At 46.3% G+C, this 25,394-nt stretch overlaps 1 protein-coding gene across 3 annotated transcripts in view; it reads left to right on the top strand.

The window, feature by feature from the left end:
• The window catches only part of NEK9 (NIMA related kinase 9), a 34,746-nt gene that overhangs the window by 6,078 nt on the left and 3,274 nt on the right, over positions 1–25,394 (top strand). For all 3 annotated transcript variants that reach the window (XM_084632364.1, XM_084632365.1, XM_084632363.1), the window contains exons 3-20: positions 376–431; positions 1,368–1,438; positions 2,781–2,886; positions 6,030–6,161; positions 7,246–7,356; positions 8,016–8,080; positions 9,317–9,367; positions 11,628–11,820; positions 13,333–13,477; positions 13,828–14,028; positions 14,573–14,619; positions 16,004–16,159; positions 16,610–16,718; positions 17,448–17,609; positions 18,092–18,262; positions 18,486–18,545; positions 20,226–20,416; positions 23,960–24,124. In XM_084632364.1, coding sequence (XP_084488490.1) covers positions 376–431; positions 1,368–1,438; positions 2,781–2,886; positions 6,030–6,161; positions 7,246–7,356; positions 8,016–8,080; positions 9,317–9,367; positions 11,628–11,820; positions 13,333–13,477; positions 13,828–14,028; positions 14,573–14,619; positions 16,004–16,159; positions 16,610–16,718; positions 17,448–17,609; positions 18,092–18,262; positions 18,486–18,545; positions 20,226–20,416; positions 23,960–24,124 — 2,192 coding nt within the window. The remainder of the gene's footprint in view (positions 1–375; positions 432–1,367; positions 1,439–2,780; positions 2,887–6,029; positions 6,162–7,245; positions 7,357–8,015; positions 8,081–9,316; positions 9,368–11,627; positions 11,821–13,332; positions 13,478–13,827; positions 14,029–14,572; positions 14,620–16,003; positions 16,160–16,609; positions 16,719–17,447; positions 17,610–18,091; positions 18,263–18,485; positions 18,546–20,225; positions 20,417–23,959; positions 24,125–25,394) is intronic.

Genomic DNA, 25,394 nt, shown 5'->3' with positions numbered 1-25,394 from the left:
CTCTGCAAGGCAGTCTAGTCTGATTTTCTGTATAGAGTATAAAGGTCTGCCCATTCTAGGAAACACTGTTATGTAAGGAGCACTGGCTGTTCTTTCATATACATTTTTTTAAAAAATTGAAGGTGGTGCTCAGAGAGATTAATCCCTTTCTAGCCTTAGATGTGCCAGTTTCCCTGTGAGAGGAAAGGGGTGTGCGTTCTGAAGAAAAACTTGTTTGTGTGAGACACTGCAGCGTCTAAGTGAAGAGCACAGAGGGAGAGCTACTTCTGAAGAGGCTGCAACAGTCCAGCAGATTCCTAACTGGATTCCTGATGATACATCAGCAAAACATTTACCATCACTAAGATATGCTTCTCTCTCTTACTTTAATTGCAGGGGGGAACCTCTACGATAAGATCCTGCGGCAGAAAGACAAGTTGTTTGAGGAAGAGGTAATTTGGGCTGTTTGAGGATAGCAGTGGTGCTGGTTTCAGCGCTACTTGAACGTATATAGTTATCTAGGTATTTATACTATGCTCCTTCCCATAGTATTAGCTCACCTCTATTCTTGTCAGGGGTCTCTTCTCATATCCTTTGGGCTGTAGTCCCGCCTCTCCTTTTGGACATCATAGGCAGTTATGAGGCATCAGGAAGCCTTTTCCTTTCAACCTTTGAATATCTTTAGGCAGTTATATCACACGTGGAATAATGGAGGGAGAATCAGTGGCTGTGGCTGCTTTACAGTCTCAGCTGAGATTTTGCTCTAAGATCTCCCTTTCTGCATTCCCATTTGACTATCACTCTGCTCATTTCTCTGTTTTGGCCTTCCATGGGATCTATTCCAAATCTGGCTTGTTCACAGACTACTTAATGAACCTGTCTGACAATGGACTTTTTCCTGGGCCATACTTGTTAATGTGTACTGTTCTTTTCTCATTAGCTCCTACATTCTCACTGCTTCCTTCTCCCATCTTGAATTAAGATTCTCACATTTGCACCGCTCATAAAATAAACTTGGAGAATTTGTGAGTCTTGTGAAGATAAAATGGTCCAAGTTGGGGTTGCAAAGACCCACCCCAACCCAAATTCCCTCAGAAGATCATTAGCTGCCACTCCTAATTATTTTTACTGTAAGTTACCAATTTCTATAGCACATGTCACAGTGCACTTTGAAGAACACTGACACAAAATTATCTTATGGAGGTTCCCTCTTATAAGGATCCCTAAATTGGGATATTCCCAGGGGAGTGAAGACGACCTCTCCCTAAAGGAGCTTCCAGCCAGGATGTTCCTTGCTGATGGTCATCAGGTTCTCTTGCTGTAGCTTGCCAGGACAATGATATATGTAATTTTTGGGTCTCATGTGACCTTTGTTCCTACCTCTACAGATGGTGGTGTGGTACCTATTTCAGATTGCATCAGCCGTGAGCTGTATCCATAGAGCTGGAATCCTTCACAGGTAGGTGTCTAATGTAACAAAGCTCGGGTGAAAGTGGATTCATGTGTCTGAGGGCGAAACCTATTTGAAAATCTCTGTGCTCCTACTTCTGAAGCAGCATACCTCTGGCTAGCAGGAGGCTGGGGGAGAGGGGAAATCTGTCATACCTGTTTGATGCCCCTTTGGGAAGCTTCCGTGCTCATGGCATATCTGAGTGCTTTGGCATTAAATGCCAGCTCATCTCATGAGTTTAGGTTAGAAACTGCATTGCTGATTTTGCACAATGAACTAGAAAAATAATTGCTCTACATAGTCAATGCTGTAGCCATTGGAACCTATTTATTGAGTAAAAAGATAAATATCAATAGGGGAATAAACCAACCTCTGACTTGAAGCACAAAACAAATTTATTTCCTAAATCAGGCAGGTTGGAGGTAATCACTAGTGGAGAACACTGTTCCCATCTGCAATAATATCCCAGCATCAGATCAGTATGTGAATCTGCATCATTACTCATGTGGGCTAACCACATCACACCAGTGCTCCATGGACTGCAGTGGCGGCTTCTTCATAATTTCAGGTGCTGATATTGATCTGTAGAACTCTAAATATAAAATAGTGTGTCTGGGGGACTGTGTTTTCAGTGAGGGGCTTAAAGCTCTGGATTCACATTCTTTCCTACTTAACAGTTTCCTAACCTTAAGAGCTTAGTGTAAAGCTCATCTCTTCCCAAAGGCCTTTGCCTAAGGCCAGAGGCACTGGAACTGAGAGTACTGCGGGTGCTGAGAGCCACTGAACCAAACTGTAAACCCTGTATATAATGGAAACCACTTCAAGCCAGGGGATGTGGCAGCACCCCTAGTTCCAGCACCTCTGCTGAAAGGTGAGGCAGAGGGCTGTTTTGTTTAACAGCTAAGTTCTGGAATTGGGTTGCTTTTACACTGTTTTATTTTGTTAAGAATTTTCCATGGGCTCATATGCCTGGGATTGGCCCATTTCTGAAAATGGAAAAATAAAACTGTCTTTAATGGTCTTCACTGTGATTCACAGGAGAAAGAACCATAGTCTGTACATTGGGCTCTGAAAGATGAACATTCCAGACTATTTCTGTTTGTGCATATATGATAAAATGCAGCTAAGGTGATTACTTCCCTGGGACTGTGAGATGAGAAGCTCTGTCAGTGACTGCAACACTGGGCTTTCTATGTCTGAAGAAATGCTAATCAAGTCTGATACAGTGAGAGATGCCATTCAGGGCTAACAGAAAAAGGAAGGCAGAAAGTTCACTACAAGTCCTGATGAGCAGAAAGACACTCAAGTACCTCAGCTTCATAATGACACTTCTCTCTCTTTTTTTCACCAGAGATATAAAGACATTAAATATCTTCCTCACCAAGGCAAACCTGATTAAGCTGGGAGACTATGGGTTGGCAAAGAAGCTGAACTCTGAGTACTCCATGGCTGAGACTGTGAGTATATTTTAGCAGGTCAATTTTGGGGCAAAGTAATCAAAGGATTTTTGTTTTAAAGAAAAAAATTAGACATGTGAATGCTTGCTGGCAGGGGAAGTGCTTTTTAGTGGGTGGAGGAATAGGGATGTGAGGCTGCATCAGTGGAAGGAGATTACGGAGAAGGGATAAATGAAGCTGGGTGGTAGGGGAGGTGAGAGGGACTGGAGTGCTCAGGTGAGGGGGAGGGACTCTGGGAAGGAGACATGGGGATAAGTGGCAGGAGGACTGGGAGAGAAAAGAGGCAGGGGAGCTGGTCAGCAACTCTGGTCAGTCCTACATTCTCCCCTTCTGTAGGTATGCACCCTTCATGGGAGCTGGGATATGGAGGGCCTTGCTTCTGGGGGTGTGCCAGGGTCCTGGGAGGACTCTGCCCACCTTTCGGGTCTGATCCTGCTTCCGTGACCCCCCTCTTGTGAGTCAGGTTCTGGAGGCGGCTTTTCTTTCTGGCAGTGCCAGAGCCCCCCTCCCTACCTTTTCATGTGAGCTGGAGTTGCCTGTTCCTCTAGTGGGGGAGCGAATGTGAGTCCATCTCTCTGACCTTGATGGGTATGTCTACATAGCAAAGATACATCCTTGGCTGGCCCATGCCAGCCAATTTGGAAGCAAGGCTGTTTCATTGCTGTATAGACTTCCTGGCTCTGGAGGGTCCTAGAGACTGGGCTCCAGCCTGAGCCTGGAATTCTGCACAGCAATGAAACAGCCCGAGTCAGATGGCACAGGCCAGCTGCAGGTTTTTGCTATGTGAGCCAGGATCTGGAGAAGCCCTATGCTTCTGGGGGGAGCTGGGAACAGAACTAAACACTCTGCTGACACAGGTGAGGAGTTGAGAACAGTCATGCTTGATGCATATCACAGGCTCTCCAGTGCTAGGACAGGGAGATGGAAACACCTACTGATGAATGAAGCAATTAACACATCTCAGAGTTATTGTTTCAGGCTGTGTTAATCTCCATAGGGTGTTCTCGTTCATCTGAGATCATCACACCTCTCTGAGCCTCCTGTGCTTTTAGGATTATCCTGTGTTGGGGATCTGCATATAGAAAAGCAGTTGCTGATGGTTAATTTCATAAATATTATAGTGGAGCAGCAGCTCTGCTACAGTTAGGATTAGGAAGATTTTTCTGTTTAAAGGATGATTTTCCTATATGTTCCAAAATCTGCATGCCTGTCTATATTTTCTTGAAATTTGCTGTGTCTTATAGGGGTGTAGGGTAGGGTTTGTGATCCAAATTTGGGGTCATTTGACCAAGGGGTTCCCTAGATATAACCCTCCCCCAGGAAAAAAGCTTTTCTTTAAAGTTCACAGATTCTTCCAGCATTTTTGGGGGCACACCGGGCTTCTGCAATACTAATGGTTTAATGGGACAGGAAGGGGAGGGTGAACTAGAAGTGGTGGTGATGGGTGGGGGGGGAATGGGAGCTATGTGTTGCAGGGAATAGTGGGGGTGGTCGGGCGGAGAGAGACATATCAGTCTTCTCTCACAAAACTCAAAGCACCAAGCTGCTCAGACTTGACGTAGCACAGGTGTTTGGAGCACATTGTCCTGGAACATCCAATACAGTTCTGTTGAAGGAGCTCTTCTCTTCTCCCTCTGGTATCTGATCTCCGAGCTCCATTGTTCCTGCAGTGATTAGTAGGCTTGGAATGGGAGACTGCTCTGAACTCCCAACCTGTTAAGGATTTTATAGGGTAGGACACCTGCTAACATGCACTTTTCCCCCCCAAAGGCTTGATTGTTAAATTTAATGCAGCTGTTGGTGTTTTGCTAGGATGCTTCCTTCCTTTGAAAACTTCCTTCAGGAACATCAGCACTATTACACAGCTCCATAACAAATGGGAACTTAGGGTTACTGTAATGTGCCCTGGTAGCTCCTGCTATAGCAAAACCAATTCAGTTATAACCCATTTTCCTCACATTCATAACATTTAGAACTTCATCTTTTTTGCTGAGGATTTCCATGCTTGATTTTTGCTCAAAGGGGAGTGTGTGTCTTTTTCTTGCCCCCTCCTTTTTGGCTGGTGGATAGTTTGATCAAAATTCATTCTGACACTTTTGAGTTCTCTGAGGGTGACAATAAATACATGCTGACCTTGCTGAAATTGGTATTTGACTGTGTGACTAGAGTTCGTGGAGTTGTGTAACTACCATCCAGCTTAAGGGAAAATAGATAGTGGATGATAGAGTAAGAAGGGATTGAATTAGCCCTGTGAATGTGCTCATAGGCCTCTGGTAAGATTCTAGCAAAGACTAATGAAAGCCTACCTCGTTTGTGACATAACTGCCCATTCTCCCAGCCTAGCCTGGCAGTCCCTGGGTCTGTTGCTGAGACAGTTTGCATAAAAAGGATTATAAATATCCCCCTCTTCCTAAAGACATGGTCTGTTCTCATTTCTCTCTCAATTTCATTCCACAGTGGTTAGTCTGACTCATTGCTAAGGGGAAGAGCCTATTCAGCTGGAAGCTTCTTCCCACTTACACCACTTGTCATGTTTGTTCTCAGTTTCTCATTATGATTCTGAACTGTTCATCTTTCATGTGATGTTCATGATGGCATCTGCATTTAACCAAAATATAGGTTCCATTGTTGAGGAAAGTCCAGTCCTGCAGCGGAAGTCTTCCAGATGGGATTCAGGCCAGCTTTTTGGCTTCCTGATCCTGAAAACTTCCTTTTTCATTCTGAAACAGAGCAGCTTTTGTCTGCTGACATCCCACAGTCAGACAGAACTGCTCACCAGCTGTGAGCTGGCAGCTGCTTTCAAATGCTTTGTCAGATCCCTTGTCCCTCACCTTCCCAAGACTACTGGGAGGGAGGGTGAGGAGAAATGGATGGCTGAACCTGATATGTTGTCATCACCTGCTTTGTAGTCCTGTTTGCCCTCACCTGCAAGGTGGTGAATGGTGAGGTAGGGACTATAGGTCCCACTCCTGAAGTCCTGACTTCCACTATGTGCTACATCAGAGTCTGAGCAGCTTGGGTGCTTTGGGTTTTCTGTAAACATTAGAAAATTAGCATTTGCAATGGAAATACTGATGGGCCCATAGTAATTATGGTGGGTCTGGGTGGAATGTGTATGAAGATTTTCTGCTTTTGTTATCTAGCTGGTGGGAACTCCATACTACATGTCCCCAGAGCTCTGCCAGGGGGTGAAATACAACTTCAAATCTGATATCTGGGCTGTGGGCTGTGTTGTCTTTGAGCTTCTCACCCTGAAGAGAACCTTTGATGCTACAGTAAGTCCATAGACTGTGAGATAAATTGAATATACTATTTGTTATTGTCACAGTGTCTATGCTTGTCCTGTAGCTTTTCTAACTTTTATTTTTACTCCTTCATGGCTATTGGTAATTTCAGTATTTATGAACACGAGGGTCTGAGAGCACAACCAAGAACTGGATGTAATGTGGGCAAACTTTTCCTGCTCAGCTTTGCTGATTCTCTTTGATCCTCCCCGCAGTCTGAGACCTCACACACACATGGAGTACAGATGGTCCTGATTTGTACCAATGTTTGAAGGGAAATGTTCCCTTTTGACCGAAGCAAGACTTCATTAATTTTCTGTGCAACCAAGTCCTATCTCCCGCCCCCGCCCCCACCCCCCAAAAAAAAAAAAAGGGTCTTATGCTGGTAGTTGGAAGTTTCACAATACAGTATCCTGTTGTGAGAGTTTGTAATCTCTGGACCTCCTAGGATTTAATCATGTTGTCTTGTTCTACAGCTTGATTATGTGAAGCGTGTGGCTGATTGGCACAGCTGGGAGTTATCACTCAGCTATGTGGGGAGCATGGCTGGCTGGCTGGCACGGGTGGGGGAATAAAGCTGCCAGCTAGTGTAGCATGACGATGTGGGGAATGCAGCCAGCTGGGATGGTATGGCTGTAATATGTTCTATACTAGCTCTGGGACCATGTCAAATCACTGTCCTTTTCTGACTTTTCATTGCCAGTGGTGCCTAGACTCCAGTACATGAGTGCTTGTGTGGTATCTTCAGAGCTGGGGAGCTTCTGTACACTGATGGAGCCTGACATACAGGGAGGAGCCCACCCTCCTCTCCCTCATTGCTTCATTTGGAGAGAAGCTTGGTGTTGCCACCAAGCCCTAGCTTGGAAAGGCTGTCTGGAAGAGATAGCGGTTCTGTAGGGGAGGTGACTAGGTTGCTGCAGCACCTAGTAGCAGCTGAGAGGAGGAGGGAAATGTTGAGTACAGAGTCAGAGAAAGATGATAAACATCAGAGGCCTGCAGCATCCCTCCCCATTGGACATACTGTCCAAGTCAGCTCAGCTCCTTTACAACTGGTCATTGTTTGTTTCCTCCCTAGAATCCCCTAAACCTGTGTGTGAAGATTGTACAGGGTAATCGGGCCATGGAGGTTGATTCCAGTGTCTATTCCCTGGAGCTGATCCAGATGGTGCACTCTTGCCTCGATCAGGTTGGGAAGATTAATTTTCTCTTCAGATCTTCTGCCCAATTGCCTAAGTCCTGCAGCTCCAGAGCAATGGGTGACTGCTGAGATGTGTATTTCAGAGTGGGGTATGTAGGTGCAGACAGACTCCCACATGCAGCTGCCTGTGCAGCCTGGTGTGTCAGTGAGAGTTACTTCTGCTTCCTCTTGTTCTCTGAAAACTTCCTGTCTGGATGCCTTTCCAGCTTCATGGGATTTGGAGGGTTGCTGGATTTTCTCTGATGCTGTATGTTGGGGGATGGTTAGAGGCTGAGGTTTTCACATTCATCAGCAAGCCTATCAGCATGATTGATATGGAAGCATCTTCCCAGTGTGATCTGTCCTGCCTTCAGCTCTCTGGGCTCTGCCTCTTGGCTTAATGTTCTTGTTGCCCTCAGAGCACGTGCTTCTTGGAGGCAGTTAAATTACCCATATCTTTGGAGTGTGGGAGTTCACAATTTGAGTATCTGGCTTTTAACCCTGTGCCGTCCAGAGACGTGATGGCCCTTTGGTTCATTTCTGTTTGACCGCATGCCTTTCTGAAGCAAGCGAGGCATGAGAGAAGGAGACCAGTGGGGGCTGGAATGAGATTTCACTGTAGACAATGACCGTTTCCTTAGGAGTGACCTGTTGCTCACCTCTTTCAGGATCCTGAGAAGAGGCCAACTGCCGATGAGCTGCTTGAACATGTTCTTCTCAGCAAACGCAGGAGGTAGCCAAATGTTCTCACCTTGGACATAGATGGGCTGTAGGGCTCAGGAGGGACCTTGGAGCTTTGTGCAAACTAATAATTCTGATGCTTCCTGAATTCAGCCCTTAGACTCATTTCTGTCTGGTAGGAGGCACACCTTGAAATATACTCTGCCCCTTTAAGAGAGGGGAGTGGATTGCTGCTATTCAGGCAAGAGAAAGCCTTGCTGGTGATTTAAATTAACCTGCATACCGGTGGGAGCATGGGGGGCTGTGGAGTGCCCATCTGCCCTCTTTGGTGTAACAGCTGATGTTCTGAGAACTCTGGTGTGTTTCTCTGAGACTCCTTAGAGGGACCCTGGCTGCTGACATTCAAGTTAGATCTTTAGGAACACGTAGCAGTGCTCAGGCACTTGTAAGGTCATTATAAAAGCCCTTTTATCTCCTGTATCCCATATAATAAGCCCAGTCCAGCACTTTTCCCCTTAGCCCTCCCTGCAGAGTTGTGATGAAAATGCCCCATTTCAGTGGGTGCCCGCACTTAGCTACACTAAAGACCATGTTGGCAACTTACCAGGAGCCTGAGGACTGTGCTTGACTATTTGCCCACCCTCATCTTCAGTGCAGAGGGGCAGCCCACAGAGACTGCAAGTCAAGTCCCAAGATGTGCTGCTTCATGGTGTTCTAAGTGGCCTGGCTGAGATGTATCGTACCTACTCCTTCATGTAAGATGAGGGTGGCTGTGGGCCATGCTGTCGGACTGTTTGAGTTACCCTTTGGCCACCCTGGTGGTGGACATTTCCTTGCTTTAAGGTGCTTTTCATTAGTAGGCAACCCCCAGAATGATGCTCCAGGGTGTTGTCTTGCTGAACGTGCCATCATTAGGATAAGATTTAAAACCCACATCCTGTTCACTTGTGGTCATTAGAGATCCAGTGGTACTTTTCTCAAAAGTAGGGGTGTAAGCTTTAGCATCATAGCCAAATTCTGGCTCTGGTATATACTTTTTGCCTCCCTTAATTCCCACAAGAGTTTGTTCGCTCTCTGGTGCATTACTTCTGCCCTAATCACGTGTATTGCTGTAGGATGTGTAAATAGCTGCCATGGTCCACCCCAGAAGGAGCAGCATTTCATCTGAAGGGAAAGTAATCCCTGTGTATGGCTTGTCAGTTTGTGGAGTCTGTAAAGTGTTTGGGTCTATAGTAATACGTAGTTACTATTTTCTGTAATGGTTTTTCTTTTTTTTTCCCTGTGGTAGGGAGATGGAGGAGAAAGTCACGCTGCTTAATGGGCCAACCAAACGGCCAAGGTAATGATTTGAGCATGTATTTAAAGAGAGATTTGTAGAGAATAGCTTTCCACCTAGAAATTTTGCTGAGAGTGTTAGAGATGAGGCTGTGACATCCTTAATGGACTGTTGTAGTTAGAAAAACTTTAAATGCTAGAAACTCAGGGAGGGTGCAATTGTATGCTCATCAGTGTATGAGGCTGTAATCCAACCCCCTCTTTTCAGGCTTGTCTCAAGTGCAAAGGTGGGAATTTCTACTACATGTGGGGAGAGTGTTAGGTGGATCATTCTGTCTCTGAGATAAGTCATTTGCTTAAAGGGGCTCCATAATTATTGGCAGATAACATGTAGCTAACTGACACTGACGCAGCATGTGGGATCCAGTTCAGAAGAGCAGGAGGTGTTCTGTGTGAATCTCAGTTCCCTCAGTGTACATTGTTATGTCACTTGGCTTGGTGAGTGGCCTAGGGGAAAGGGATAGGGTGTGGGGGAGGCACTGCTTGGACTCTGAGGAGGCTGCCAAGCACAGCCTATATCTGTCAGCTACCCATCCTTGTCCGTGGAGAGGGGGTGGGTTGATGTCCCCACATGCTTGGCTGTTTGTGGTAGTCTGGGGTCCATGGACAGTGTGAGAGTTGGCTCTGGCCTGTATCTGGAGCCTGTGATCTCTGACTGGTATTGGGAGGGCAAATGAGGTAGTTACAGTGGGTTTCTAGGTCAAATAGGGAGGGAAGTCAGTATAGACTGGGCTCTTCAGGCAATAGTGAAATAGGGGAGATACTGGGTCTACGCTGTGTTGAGGGTCAGATGTGAGATGTTGAGCTCTGTGGCACTATGGGTGGTTGGGTGAACTGCAGAATGCTCAGGTCACTGGCCCATATGTGGTGGGTGGGTTGTGGTTCATCAGTTCGTGTTGTAAGGAAGATAGTGGGTCTGTGGCCCATTTTAGAAATGTAGATGCAATAGGGTGGGTGTTGATAAGGGGGCAAAGCTAACGGTATTTTATGATCTTTAAAGTGTGCAATTTTCTATAAAAGCTCTGTTAGCAGCCTTTTGAGGGTGATAAATTCTGAACCCTAACTCAGCCCTAATGAAGTTTTTATTGGAGAATTCTTTTGTGTGTGAGTGTGGGAGAGAATTTTGGATGAAGGAGAGTGTCTTATGCTCAGATAACTCAAAACTAGTACTGGAGCGGTAACTCAAGTTAGCTATGATTGTGGTGCGGAGATGAGCACAATTAATTGAGGAGAACAGTGAAAATTACAACAAATAACTCATAGTTTTGAAGTTAAATCCTATGACAGACTCACATTCCTAGAGACTAGTTTCCACTTTGAGGCTTTTGAAAATGAGGAGGACTAGAAAGGTAACCTTTATTTTTTTAAAATGAGATAAGGTGTGGTGGCATTCATAACAGTCATCGGGCACTCCAGGACATCATAATCGCTGCCCACAGGCACCAGGCTGCCAGTGAGGAATTGGGCTATTCATTTGAATTTTGCGACAGTTTTTTGTAAAACAGGGTATGTGCATAAATTCTCCTTTAATCCCAGCTAATGAGCTAATTTGTAGTAAATAATTTCTGCAATAAATGTAGCTATTTTTCTGCTGGTGAATTATCAAACAGTTTGATTTTCACAAATTGATTATTTGAAAGCATTGTCTGAGCTCTGTGTTTGATCCTGTTTCAATCCATGTGTTGTTCACAAACTACTTGCTTTGACTGCGGCTTCTGTTTTCTGATCTGTTTGTGGAGTGATTGGGCACCTAAGTTATGTAGCGTGTTTTTGTTCCCTGATTGGATGGCTGAAATTCTCTTAGAGGGAAACCGGAGATTGAGATGGCCATGTGTTCTTTTGTGTATGTTTGTGTGATTATTTGTGAATCTTTCACTTTCTGAGCATTTTTTCATGAGTACTCATGAGACCTTCACATTTGACAAATACCAACTGTCATGTCAGTGTACTAAATGTCATCAGATTGGATTCTGGTTTTTATTTGAATGATTGTTGGAGGCTCCTTTTTCTGCAGTGCTCATTCAGTGGTGCTCCTGAGCATATTTAGAACACTCCAGACATCACAGTCTTTGAGGAGAGAAGAATTTTTGTAAAGAAAAACCCACTAATGTTTGTGAAGAGCTGCAGCTGAGACCCAAGTTGTCCAATTCTCGTCTAGTTTCTCCTCTGCGTGGGGACCAAAAGGAAGGATTTGGGTTGAACAGTGTTGACAATGGTCATAGCTTCTTACTAAGAGCATTTGTGTTCTGGGGGATGTTACACAGGTCCAGCACCGTCAGTGAGACACCAATTGCAGTGGTGACTTCGCGCACTAGTGAGGTGTATGTTTGGGGGGGTGGGAAGTCCACCCCCCAGAAGCTGGATGTCATCAAAAGTGGCTGCAGTGCGCGCCAGGTGTGTGCTGGAAACACTCACTTTGCTGTGGTGACGGTGGAGAAGGAGCTCTACACTTGGGTGGTAAGTGAGCCAAGCAGAAGGAACTTGGGAAGGCAAGGAGGCCAGGGATAGAAGATTTAAAAGTTAGAGAATCCAGCCATAGGTCAGTTTATCAATCTGTTAGAAACAGGAGAATGGGAGCTCAGGAAGGAGAGAGATGAAATGTAGGCAAGTTTGGGGATTAGATGAAGTAGCAGAAATGGTTGGAGGCAGCCCCTTTGGGTGCTAACCTAAACCTCTCAAGTATAATATTTTTTTATGCGGGGGTGGAAGCATTCTTCTATGGAGTCAGGTGTCAAAGTGCTGCTGATGTTACCCAGGATTGCAGCACACCAAAGGGTGGTAAGTTAGGGACTGTGGCATGATGCCCTGAGCCAAGCACCCTTTCTTTCCCTCCCCCCATCTCTAAGTGCAGTGGCGGTCTTGTACTATTCCATTGGCCTGTATCTATTTTTGGAGAAGGGTTTTCAGAGACCACATGGAATGGGTTGGGGAGCCCATTAGAATGCAGGAATCATGTCCTGAGTGCAGGAACCATAGCCTGGCTGGGTATAGGTAGGACTCTGAGTACTCTGCAGCAGGCTGGTTCCAAATTCTGCAGCAAGGGCCCCTTTTTTCAGGGACCAAGCTGGAGACTGCAGCAGCTTAAGGTGAATGGAAAAATTGAGTTTTATCATGAATTTTAAAATAATTCACTTTTGTTTCCCCTGTTGCTTTGGTATCAAACTAAACAAATGTATCCTACATCTACATTTTCAGTTTTCTGCAGATTTCTGTACTGACAACACACAACTGCAGCATAGAACCTGTTCAGAGGGGAAGGGGAGGAACAGGAAATTTTGATCGAGTAGGGGATAGGTCTCTTGGGGAGGGAGGCAGTTGGTGATTACGGGACAAACACATTCACTACTAAAACCATCAGTGAGATCATTAGAGTGTCATAGAGACACTCTAATTGTCATATTAGGTTTCAGCATCAACAACCCGTCAAGATGAAAGGGGAAGCTCAAAATTCTCAGAGCTGTTGTTTCAGTCTGTCTGCAGACTTGGGCAGAAATTGCTGCATAAGTGACACTTGTTTCACATGCTTAAGGATTTCTTTGCACCCATAAGCATTAGCAGCATATGTAATAATGAAAGCTGAGATCCTTGAGCACAGTTCTGCAGCAACAAGCGTATTCTGCAGCATCTCAGATTACACAGGGCCTTAGTCATATAATGCACCTGTCCATTTGGGTAGGCATGAGAAAGGAGAGGTATATCTTCCTGACTCCTGTGGCTGGCTTGAAACCTGATTGCTGCTCCTTAGGGCATAATTAAAGCTACCTGAAAGCCCAAGGTGCCATTTAAGTGGTGTTTGGTATCATACCCCACTGAGAGACCAGTCCCTTCCCTAGGACAGGGTAACTAAAACACTTTCCCTTGCTCTGTTGTTGTTTTTAACTTACCTCCTCATTCTCAGGCTTCAAGGGTACTGACAGTATCCCCCTGAGCTCTGGACATGCATCCTTACCAGGCTTCTATGTATTCCAGAATATGCAGGGGGGCACAAAGCTGCATGGCCAGCTGGGGCATGGAGACAAAGCTTCCTACCGGCAGCCAAAGCGTGTGGAGAAGTTGCAGGGGAAGGCTATCCACCAGGTGTCCTGTGGGGATGACTTTACCGTTTGCATCACAGGTGAGAGACTGATTGGGTGGCATGAGGACAGACCCTGGTCTGCTGCACAGTGGACCAGTCAGCCTCCAAGACGAGCTCAGCAGAGAAACTTTACCAGGGAAAAGGCTACACTTTGGCTTTCTCTGAGCTTCTCAAACAAGAGGCCTGCAGGTCCCAGCATGCAGTGATCCATCTTAATATGAACAACCAGGTTACATTTCAGGCAAAGACTTTATAGTCTCCTGGGGCCACTCCTCTGTATTAAAGATGAGGGTGACCTCAGGGATCAGGATCCTTTGGCCACTCCATGGAAGGTTAGTAGGCAGCCTGATGTCCATGTGCTGACTGAGTTTGCTCCATCTTCAATGCAGATGAAGGCCAGATGTATGCTTTTGGCTCGGACTATTATGGCTGCATGGGTGTTGACAAGGCATTTGGCTCTGAAGTCTTGGACCCCCTGCAGCTGGACTTCTTCCTCAGCAACCCTGTGGAGCAGGTCTCCTGCGGAGATAATCATGTGGCTGTTCTGACCAGAAACAGAGAGGTCTACTCGTGGGGCTGTGGGGAGTATGGTATGTGCAGTCATGGCGTGTCCTTTTTCTGGGACCTGTTCCAAGCTTTGGAGGCCTAGGGAGGTCAGACATAGTATGGCCCTGAGAGGGAATGGAAACACATCCACTCTTACTCACAGCTGGCAGGATGGTGGCTATGATGCAGTTATATAAAGCAGAGAATGGATGAGGGCTGCCTAGGGCACCTTGGAGGCCAGAAATCACCTAGTCGTTCATGGGGGTTTCTTTCCAACTTAAATTGAGAGATGAGGAATGAACCTTTGGGATTTTACAAGGAAGTTGGGAGGCAGGGTGGTTTCCCCAGGAATAGGTACTCTGCCTTTGGGACAGAGAGTTCCCTGTGAACTGGAGCAGTGCACTTTGTCCTTGGAGGGGTTACCCTGATGAATGGAAAGGAGCTCTGTTTTCCCAGAAGCAGGGCTCCTGGCTTTGGGGGATTCTGCTAGGAGTGGGGAAGGTCAAGGGCATGTCCCAGGGACAAGCCTCTCAGCCATGGGAAGATCGTACATCACTGTTTCTCACCATAGTCTCTCTGCTGACACAGGGCGCCTGGGTTTGGATTCTGAAGAGGATCACTACACCCCTCAGAAGGTAAAACTCTAGCTGCCTCCTCCTGAAACACCTCTTGGGCATTAATCTGGGCCCAAATTAGTCACTGTTTTCAAAAATTTGCTGCTTAAGTTTGTTTTTCCTAAGGCACTGCAAAGCTTTGAGGATTCCATATTCCCTTCACCAATCACTGGCCCTAGATCTAATGGCAGTTATCAGTCGGTCTGAGATGGGAAATATAGCTTTCAAAATGGCTAAACTAGGGTGCTCCCCGTGCCTTGTGACTTCCAACTTCACTGCTCTGAGACCTCCTTGCAGAGACAAATAATAGCAAGTGCTGAACGTGACAAAGAAAGCCCTGTAGGAGGGGAGCGTCCTGAACTATTAGCACCAAATTCCATGCCCCAGATCTACAGAGGAAAATTGTTCTTCTCTAACCTTCTGGAATTCTTTGGGCGTTCCACAAACTAATGGCAAAAGGAAAATGAGTTGATATAATTTGTCAAAGATTATTTGGAAATCCATATAAAATCCCTCCCAAAAAGGAGTGGGAGGTGAAGTTCTATCATGGGTTAGAAACCAGCTAAGAGACGGAAAACAAGGATAGGATAATTTATCAATTTTCTTCATGGCAAGAAGTTTACTTGGAGGCTCCAAGTGTTGCTTGATGTATTTATTAACGATCAGAACAGGTGGATGAACAGAGGTGGTTCAATTTTGCAGATTATACAAAATTATGTAGGTTAGTCAATAGTAGAGAAACCTGTGAGGCACTCTGGAACCTCACATGGAACTAGCAAGTTTGCATGGCTAAAGTGTTTACTGTGATGATTTTTCCCCACTCACTATAAAGATCACTCCTCACCATCTTTTCTTTACCAAAAATATGTTGTGTAGATAAGCAAACAATCTCCTGATCTTTATCATTACACTTGTTCTTACTTCCCCTACACTCACTGTCTGTTGTTCTGATTCAGTAAAGGGTCAGATGTTCACATTAAATAGTAAAGAAGATGCAGAAGGAAGAAAAACACATGCTTTGGGGGTAAAAGCCAAATTCTGATAGTGCTTAAGAAGTGACGTCCCTTATGGAATAATAACCGTTACTAATGCAAAATACCATTAAGGTCACAAGCTTGGTAGGATTCACTATAGGATCATACATTGGTATGGATGGGCTTCAGGTTATAAAACCAAACTAATTGTCAGGAAGACATAACTTCCCTGTGGGTAGTTTATTCTGTTATGAAGATTCTTACACATTTATGTGAAGCATCTTGTACTGGCCATTGTCAGGGATAGGACCTAGACTAGATGGACCACCACTTTGATCCAGTCAGGTATTTCCTGTGTTCTAGTTTTGGTCCTTGGCTTCTGCTCTGTAGCTGTCAGGACTTGATTCCTGGCATTTGTGTTTTCAATCTAGGTGGATGTTCCAAAGACCTTGAACATTGTCTCAGTCCAGTGTGGCTGTGATGGGACTTTCCTGCTGACCCAGACGGGCAAAGTGCTGGCATGTGGACTCAACGAGTTCAACAAACTGGGCTTGAACCAATGCACGTCTGGGATCATCAACCATGATGTGAGTGCATCTGGTGCTCCTGTGCCTGCTCCCAGGGTTTCCTAGAAGATGGGGAAGCAGAGGTCCCCCAACAATGGCAAGGAATCCATCACATGGGATACGTCCATCCACTGGATCCCAGCTCAGAACTGCAGGGGGAAGGGAAATCCTAAGGCACCTGCTAGTATGATGAGAGGCAAATCATTCCCCAGCCTCACATCTGCCAGTGGGTTCAGTTCACTTCTGTGGTGGTAAAACAGCATGTTAGCTGCATCTGGGGCACTCATACAACGTAAGTGGAATCTGAGCCTGGCAGGAATTACCTGTCTTCTTGCAGGGCTGGCAGACCCAGCACTGTCCTCTACCCAAGACCTGCATAGATAGATCTTGGCTGGTGAATGTGCATGATGTGTGTGCTCCTGGGGTGCTGGCTCTGGGCTTTACCTGATTATGTCTGGTCTCTTCCTTCAGACCTACTATGAAGTTCCCTACACAACTTCCCTTACTCTGGCCAAGCAGCTCTCCTTCTACAAGATCCGCACCATTGCCCCAGGAAAGACGCACACAGCTTCCATAGATGGTGAGACCTACTCACAGTGCAAGTAGTGATGGGGAATGGCTCCACTTCCCCACTCCCGGTTAGAGGAGCTAGTTGTTGTCCCCAGGGATAGGCTTTCATTGTACATGTTACTGGCTTGTATGCTGTGTTCAGAGTTAGTAGGTTACCATTTGTGCTGGTCCTTTTAAATCAGTTCTATTCCATTTCATTCCAGCTCCACTGAGCAAAGTAGAAGCGCATGAAGCCCCATCCAGTGATTGCGAGCCGAGTGCTGACCCCTGGTCAATGAAGGTTTTAGATAGGGTCTCAGCTCCCTTTGCCACTGGCTGTCAGTTCCTGGAGCAGGCATGAATTTCACATTGTTCAGCAGCAGCAATATCAGAGCTCAGTTCAGCCCTCCTAAAGGGAGGAGAGGCTTGTGCATGGAAAGGATAATACCTTGGGAAGGCTGACGTTCAGCATTAGAACCTGATCAGGCACCTTGGTTCCCCCTGCCAGAGCATCTCAGTTAAGGGACTGGGAGGAGTCACGGGATCCAGAGTCAAAGGTAGGAAGCAAAGAGAGATTTGAGTGGCTGGGGGACTTTCTTGGGTTGAAGCAATTCTCACTGGCTAATAGCCCCCTTCCAGAATGACCAAGTTCTTAGCAAAGTCCTTTTTGGTCATGGGGTGTTCCTAGTAATTCTCTCTGCCTGCATGGCTGCTTCCTGTCTTGGGTACCTACCATGACTCTCCTCATTCTTCCTCTCAGAGCGGGGCCGCTTGCTGACCTTCGGCTCCAACAAGTGCGGACAGCTGGGCGTTGGTGACTATAAGAAGCATCTGGGAATTAACCTGCTGGGAGGCCCCCTTGGGGGTAAGCAGGTGATCAGGGTTTCATGTGGAGATGAATTCACCATAGCTGCTACTGACGGTGAGTGAGCATTTGTGTGGCTGCAGTGGACTCTTCCTGTGGGCTGGGTCTGCAGAATAGTTTCAGACATTTGGCTCCCATCTAGCAATGGGAGCATTTCCTGTATCTTCTGCCATTCAGGGCAGCACAGAAAGGCTGCAGTCTTTGCAGTTAGCCCTGGCACAGTCAGGCTCTGAAAGGCCGTGACTGGAACGGGGAAATTTTCCCAGATTGGTGCCATATTAGTGGGGCAGGGCAGCACAAAGCTTTAGCTAATGTTGTCCACAGGGTACCAAGTGGTTGGCTGGAGACTGGCTGCTAGACTTCACTACACACAATTTTAGCCTTCCAAGGGCTGGTTAGTAGCAGGTGGACTAGACACCCTGTCTGTCTTGAATCTGAGTAGCTATGGGAGATCTCTGTAATGAGTCCAGGCTGGTGGGGCCCTTGGAAGGGTAATGAGGTGTTTCTCAGTTCAGGCTGATGGTTCAGTTTTTTCCTAGATAACCATATCTTTGCCTGGGGCAATGGTGGGAACGGACGTCTGGCAATGACACCGACAGAGAGAGCTCATGGCTCTGATATTTGTACTTCATGGCCTCGGCCCATTTTTGGGTCCCTGCATCATGTTCCAGATCTGTCCTGCCGCGGCTGGCACACCATTCTCATTGTTGGTGAGTGTGATTCAGGGACAGGGGCTGTTCCAAGGACATTTATTGTGATAACTCATTACTCACTAACATAGGCTTACTGGGAGGGAGGGTCAAGATCATTCTGAGGGAACTCGCTGGCGAGTCCACATCAGCCCCGGTATTGGAACACTGGTTTCGTCCTGTATTGATTTGAACCACCTTTGTGAGAGCCCCTTTACCAAAAGAATATTCTTTCTTTCCATAGAAAAGGTGCTGAATTCCAAAACCATCCGATCCAACAGTAGTGGCTTGTCCATCGGTACAGGTGAGTAATCAGCCCTGAGTAAAAGCCATGTGGGTCACTCCACAGCTGGGGTTCCTGGGCAGCAGCAGCTTTGACGCACACTGGAAAGCTTCAGACATGTGCAGGGTCATTTCAAAGGGCTTTCAGAGCCAGTTATTACCCATCCCACCCTCACTGCTTCCTGCCTGCACTGGGCTTTCTGGTCTCCTTCCCCACTGGGGCCAGCTGACTGCCTCCCACTCCAGTATTGTAGTACTTGTGAGGAGCATGATGATAGGAGGTTACTTGCCTCAGTTAGCACAGTGTGATACACGTTGTCTGCTTAGGTGCCAGCAAAAACAGTACTTATAAACCAAACCAGGTTTCAGCCCAGTCAAACCCCCTAGAAGTGTGAGATCTGAGAAAACTAGAGCAGCTGAAATTTCTGAGGAGCAAAGACCACAGGTCCTTGCAGGAGGCCCTGGAGATAACAAATGTAAGAACCAAGCACCAGAAATGTACACATCATCTGTATACTGTGCTGAAGTCCCTGCCCCGCAGGGGGCTTGCAGCTTGTTAGATTGAGCACAGACAAGGAGGATCAGGGTCTGTGCAAGGTGGTCCTATTATCTTATCCAGTCACCGAGGTATCTAGGTGTGAATTATGGTATCTGTGTCCAACTGGCTCAGGCCTCTGCATTTTTTCAGACATGGTCCTTGCACAAGTGCACTGAGAGTGGATGCAGTTGGTCCTGTCACAGGGTTTCAGTTCTGTCTTTGAAAGGCCTCAAAGAAGAATGCGAGGGGCTTTTAATAAAGAGAGGGAGGCCAGCTGGTGCACAAGATGAGGAAGTGCTAAGCCTAAGGGGAAGGATCTGAACAGCGTGGGAGAGGAGTAGGAAGAGATGGAGGCAGGAGCTGAGCTGTGTGGGGCCTTTAACATGAGACGCTAGAACTTGATGTGGAAGGCAAGAGGAGATCAATAGAGGGAGGTGAGTGGGGAGGTGATATGGTGGCAGCTGCTGGAGGATACATCTTTGGCAGAAACATTTTGGATGGACGGAAGGAGGGCAAGGTCAGAGGCTTGTTGGCAGGAGAGCTGGACATTGTGGGGTCTGTGTCCTGTTAGCTTAGCCTGGGGTGCCAGTGGTTCAGTAACTCTCACCAAAGTGGCAATGACCTCATTAACTTTCAAACAGACTGCGTGTTATGAGGGTTAGGAAGGCAGGGCAGGCTGATAGGATTGGACTGGATGCTTGTGGAGGTGGTGGGACTGGATGAGTGGCTACAGATATGAAGACAAGGAGATTGTGTGGGTGGGAAAAGCAGTCAACACTTCTGTCTGATCTGTCCAGGCATTCGTCATCCATGTCCCTTTATGCAACAGGAGATAGCTTGATGGATGAGGAGGTGGTTACCTATCTTGGGGTCACTACAGGGACTTTTGGGTGGGGAGAGATGAGGCCAGGAAGCAAGATTGTGTGGCAAAGGGTCACTTTTGGGGAGGGTTGCATGGTGTTTTATGAATTACATAGCTGGAAGGAGACATAGTCCAGGTAAATACACTCACCTTCAGGCTTCTGCAGTTAAAGTAGCTTTTAGGGGGATAATCTCCCCTTCTCTTTTCTCTGCCTCATCTGGGATCCAGCACCTGCTGCATTCCCTGACCTGGTAGAGCCAATGAAATGTGTAAGGTTGCTGCTTCTCTTTCTTGTCTGCCAGTGGCTCAGAGCTCCACAACTGGTGGAGGAGAGGAGGAGGAAAATGAACGGGAATCTGAAACCCCTGATCCAAGTGGAGGCTTTCGGGGAACCATGGAAGCAGATCGTGGAATGGGGGGCTGGATCAGTGCAACAGAGGCCATGGGGGACAGCAATGCCGACAGCAGCTCCTGCCCTGGCTGGCTGCGTAAGGTAATAAACTGTCTCATGAATTTATCTAAAATTCCAGGATCTGGGATCACGGTTAAGGGAGAATAAGCTGTCCCTTCTTCCTCAAAGAGCCCAGCAAGAGGAGTTCCAAGAGGCTTCTCTAAACTGTCTGCAGCCTCTATTCTTCCCCACCAGAGGGCGCAGGAGACCCCCCTCTTCACCAGATTGACATTTCTCTGCACTCCTTGTTCTGTGGTAGTACTGGATTTAGACACACAGCTAACACCACTGGTTTGGTCAATTTAATGTACCCTGTCTACCCCCACACACCTCATACATCATATGAAAGTTTATCATGTCTGCTTTAAGATGTGGTACAATGTGGAGCTGTCAAGTGGTGCCATTACCATAGAAACGGGATAAACAATGACACCAAAATGACCACTTGGAAATATTTGCATTCATTTGTTAGTTTAATCACTCTAGGTATAATTGCAAGACATAAAATTTGATTTCTTTGTGATCCAAAGCATCACAACAACAATCTAAAGGGTGAAACAAAATCTAATAACACATTTTTATAGGTATCATTGAAATGTAATAGCGCTGTTAACATCTCTAGTCAACATTGTCATCATCTTGTTCATCATTGTGATCTCTGTCAAGAGTGCATGGGATAACATAGTCTTCATTGCCTTGGCTTATACACAGTTCTGTGCAGGGAAGATTGTTCTGACTATAGACACAGTAGATTGTGCAGCAACCTCTATTGGTACAGGCACAGATAAGATCTTGTAGAAGCTCACTGCTATTGGGCCCTTGAAGAGTACAGGCAGTAGTTCATCATCTACATTGCAATAGTGATCCAATAGCTGGTTTACCGATTTGTGGAGGCTTTCAAATATTTGTTTGCCAAGATGCTCTTTTGATCGCTTTTTCAAAACTGTCCTCACACGATGGGAGTTTCGCCACTGACTTGTCCTTTTTGATGGCTAGATTGAGGCGTAAGCAATTCGGGTCTCTACAGGTCTCTTTCTTTCTTGTGCTGGTCAGACAGCACGACTACCAACTTCTTTGGTGCAGAAATTGCAGCTCGTCCGGAAACTCTTTTCCAATTTGGCAAGATGTCTGAAGTGGTAAGGTACCTTTGTTTTGACATGAAACACAGTTTTTTTCTAAATACTAAATAGGGCTGATATAGAGTCACATCCTTTCAATACGTGTACAGCAGGAAGTGTGTTGCCGAAGTCAGGGTGAATGCATCACAAATTGCATGCACAGATATGAAGAATTGCATGAACAGATATGTCAGTTGTGCTGGTAATGGTAATGGTTCCTACATGTTACCTATATGTTCCAGTTTTGGAAAGCAATGAACAGCAAGGATCAAAACTTGTGTATCAGGTGATCTTATTATGGTTACTTTGACACACAGAGAGCCAAAATCCATATTGGCACAAACAGCATGCAAAAGTATTCTTGTGTCGTCGTCTTCTTGAGTACTGTATAAGTCTTGGACTACTTCAAAAACTTCTACTGGTGATGGACTTTGCTTATTTCACCATCAGAAAAGCCTCTAGCAAAAAGGAATGTTTGTGTTGGGTGTGCTCCTACACACTCAGGTGCATTTTTAATCCTATATTCACAGAGAAATTTTAGAAGTGACTGCTTGTTGGATATCACATTTAGAAACATTTTCATGGAGGCACAGGGCATCCACCAATCACCTAGTATTTCTTGCATCCAACCTTAGATCCTGTCCAGCACTGTCTGTCTGCAGTTTTCACAAAGTTCCTGTCGTATCTGTAAAGACTTTGATTACAGAATTAGCACTGTCAAATTCTTTTAGGACCTGCCTCAAATACTCAGCAGGCAATTCATAGAATGCGTAGAATTTGTCTCCAGCCATCAGCTGTATGAGAGCCATGGCATCTCTGGCTTCTTTGTTGTATGCTCTTTGCTCATGGGGTCTTTCAGATTGAGCCTCCAGCTGATCCCTTAATTCAGTTTTATCTGTTCTTCTCATAGTTCCATCAGCCTGGAAGAGGGGCACAGCATAGGTCCTATTGGGTGACTAAGAACAGTTGCCATTGAAACATCATCTCTGCATCTTGCGAAGGACTGGGCTCTGCAGAAAATAATTTCAGGACTGATAGCGACTGCAAGTTTCCCTCCTTTGCCTGACTTAAATTTGGTGGTCTTGACCATGTCAGCAAATGTTTTGATGCCAGATTTCTTGACTGAGCTGAAGAAGATATGTCCTATCAGAATCAAGTGCCCCTCTCATAAGTCTCTCTATTTGTTCTTCACCAACGTCTGCTGTTTTCAGTAGACTCTTGTACACCTGATTTTACATGCAGTCTAGCAAATACGTTGGTAAACTCCTCTGGATGTGATTCAGGGTCAAATGGGTTTGTCATATTGTTGATGACATTGTTGATAAGAGTTGTAATACGCTCTTCATCCTTCAGTGCAGAGGCAAGGACTTGTTTATGAACTTTGTCTTCATTACTTCTCATTAGGCCACTTCTTTCTCCCATAGCTTTTGCATATTTATATTATGATGCTATGTATTATCATCTCTAACACTGACCTGTACATAAGCGTCACTGAATTAAAAAGCTAGTTTCTAGAATATTTCAAATGCAAGTACTGCATGCATGGGCAGTTACAAATTAAAACCTTCTACCAGGCAGACTAGATGCTACATTATATGTACGATAGCTTACAGATGGAGAAGCATTACATGAGGAATTCATGTACATTTATATGTACCCACTATGCAGCACAAACTGTAGGCACGGAATCTGCTTCTACTGGTGCAAAACCTTCAATCTGAGACCGATCTGGTCAGCAAATTTCAATTGAAAGTATAGAAAACTATTATCACTTGTAAGATACTTTGATATTGATATTCACCATTTTTTGCCACATTCTAAACAGCTTCATTTCTGAAAAAAATACTTGCCCATGAGAAACTAAAATCTTTTAATACATTGTTGTTTGGTAGCTTTGACCAATAAGTACCACACTAAGGTGCTTAAATTAACTTAAACAGTAAAAACTGTACTCATGGTCCTATTGCAGTGTTTCTGGAACTGTGCAGAAAATGACACTTTTTTTGTTTTTAGTTACCACTGTTTCACCTTGTCTGCAGGCTTACAGCACCACTTGACTACTCCATATTATGCCTCATCTAAACATACATAAAATAAGCTTTCAAGTTATATATGGTGTGGGTGTGTGTAGGGTGGGTATATTAGTATGGCCCTTTTTGGAGAATTGTCGCACACCTAAATGGTGACACAAACGGGACCCGTCAGCCAACCAGCCCACACCAGGAAATGGTGTGGAGTTCACCCCAGTGATGATCGGAGAGACCTAGTGCCAGTGCCAGGCTACTGTTAGGAGGAGAGTGTCTCGCTGCTAGTCTGACTTCAAGCAAGAGGTCTACTGTGTGAGGAGCCTGTAAGCCATAGTAGTCTTTTCCACCACAAGAGGGTGCTGGTGCCCTGGCTGAAGAGATGCAGGGTGTTTAGGAGCATGAGGAATCTCTGACACAATGCTGCTTGTGTGTGTGTCCAGGAACTGGAGAATGCTGAATTCATCCCCATGCCTGACAGCCCCTTTCCTATGAGCACAGACTCTTCAGAGCCTGAAAAGGAGACTCTTCCCTATCAGGAATTTCAAGGACTGAAAGTGGCCTCTGATGCTCCTGCTGAATTCAACAAGCCCAAGACAGAGCCCCAGGTAAAGTATACCTTAAGACAGGGGTCTCAAACACGCGGGCTGCGTGTGGCCCGCAGGGTTCTTTCGGGAGGCCTGCCAAGCTGCCCGCACCCCCCCTCCTGCACGACCCCCCAACCCTTCTGCCTACCCCATGGCATCGCAAGCACCACGCTGCTCCCTGAAGCAGCTGGAACCATGTCCCTGTGGCCCCGGGGGGGAGTGGCAGAGGGCTCTGTGCATTGCTCTCGCTTCCAGGCACTGCTCCTCACAGCTCCCATTGGGAGATTCGGAGGAGGTACCTGGAGGAGTGGCAAGAGCAGCACATGGAGCCCTGTGCCCCTCCTCCCCCAGGGACGTGGTTCTGGCTGCTTCCTGGAGCAGAGCAGAGCAGCACGGGGCCAGGGCAGGCAGGCAGTGACTTCGGGAAAGGGGTTGGAATGGGGGCAGGGAAAGGGCAGGGGCAGGGCCTCATGAAAGGGGCGGAGTGGGGGCAGGGGCAGAAAGGTGGGGGTGTCAGTGACGCGGCCCTTGGGCCAATGCACTAGTCCTCATATGGCCCTCGTGGTCATTTGAGTTTGAGACCCCTGCCTTCAGACCACATCTTACTCAACCACATCAATGAATGTTGGTTGAGTAAGAGCTGATGGGAACATAAATGGCAACGTTTGAGTTGTGGGGAGGTCTAGTGGGGGCCATTGGGTCAGACTAACTGATGGTCTGGATGAGAGTGGAAAAGGGCATGTTCATGATGTTCACAGTTGATGCTAACTTGGGAGGAGTTGTGAATACCAGTGAGGAGAGAGAAATCCAAAAGAGAGTAGACATGTGGGCAGGAAATAAAATGAGTTCCTGCTTAGGAAAAATGCAGCTCACACATCTGGGGAAATATTAACCCCATGCTGGGAGACTCCAGTGGGAGGGAGGAACCTGGGAAGCATGGATAGGGCAGGAAATTATACAGGAGTTTATAGTGCTGCCATCCCTAGATGAGGTGCTAATTCCTGACTCACCTGGGAAATCAGGCTGGGGTGGGGAGGCATCAACAAGGATCTCAGAGTGACAAGCAGGTAGGGACAACAGCTGTAAAGAGGGAGTGGGAGGAAGGTCTGTCCAAGTTTGGGGTCCGGGGAATTGGTAGTGAATAACATAAGGGTTAATATCATGTTGACCTGGCTGCCCAAGGATCCAGCACTTAGCGCTTGGAAATCTGCAACTTCAGCAGCTGTGGTGCCATCTTCCATCCTCATTCTCTCACCATGGCACAGGCAGCCACTGCCCTGGGAGGTTTCAT

The sequence above is a fragment of the Lepidochelys olivacea genome (genome assembly GCF_965140295.1).
Source record: "Lepidochelys olivacea isolate rLepOli2 genome assembly, chromosome: 6".
NCBI lineage: Eukaryota > Metazoa > Chordata > Testudines > Cheloniidae > Lepidochelys > Lepidochelys olivacea.
Note: the sequence above shows the minus strand (reverse complement) of the source record. Positions and strands in the feature narration are given on the sequence as shown.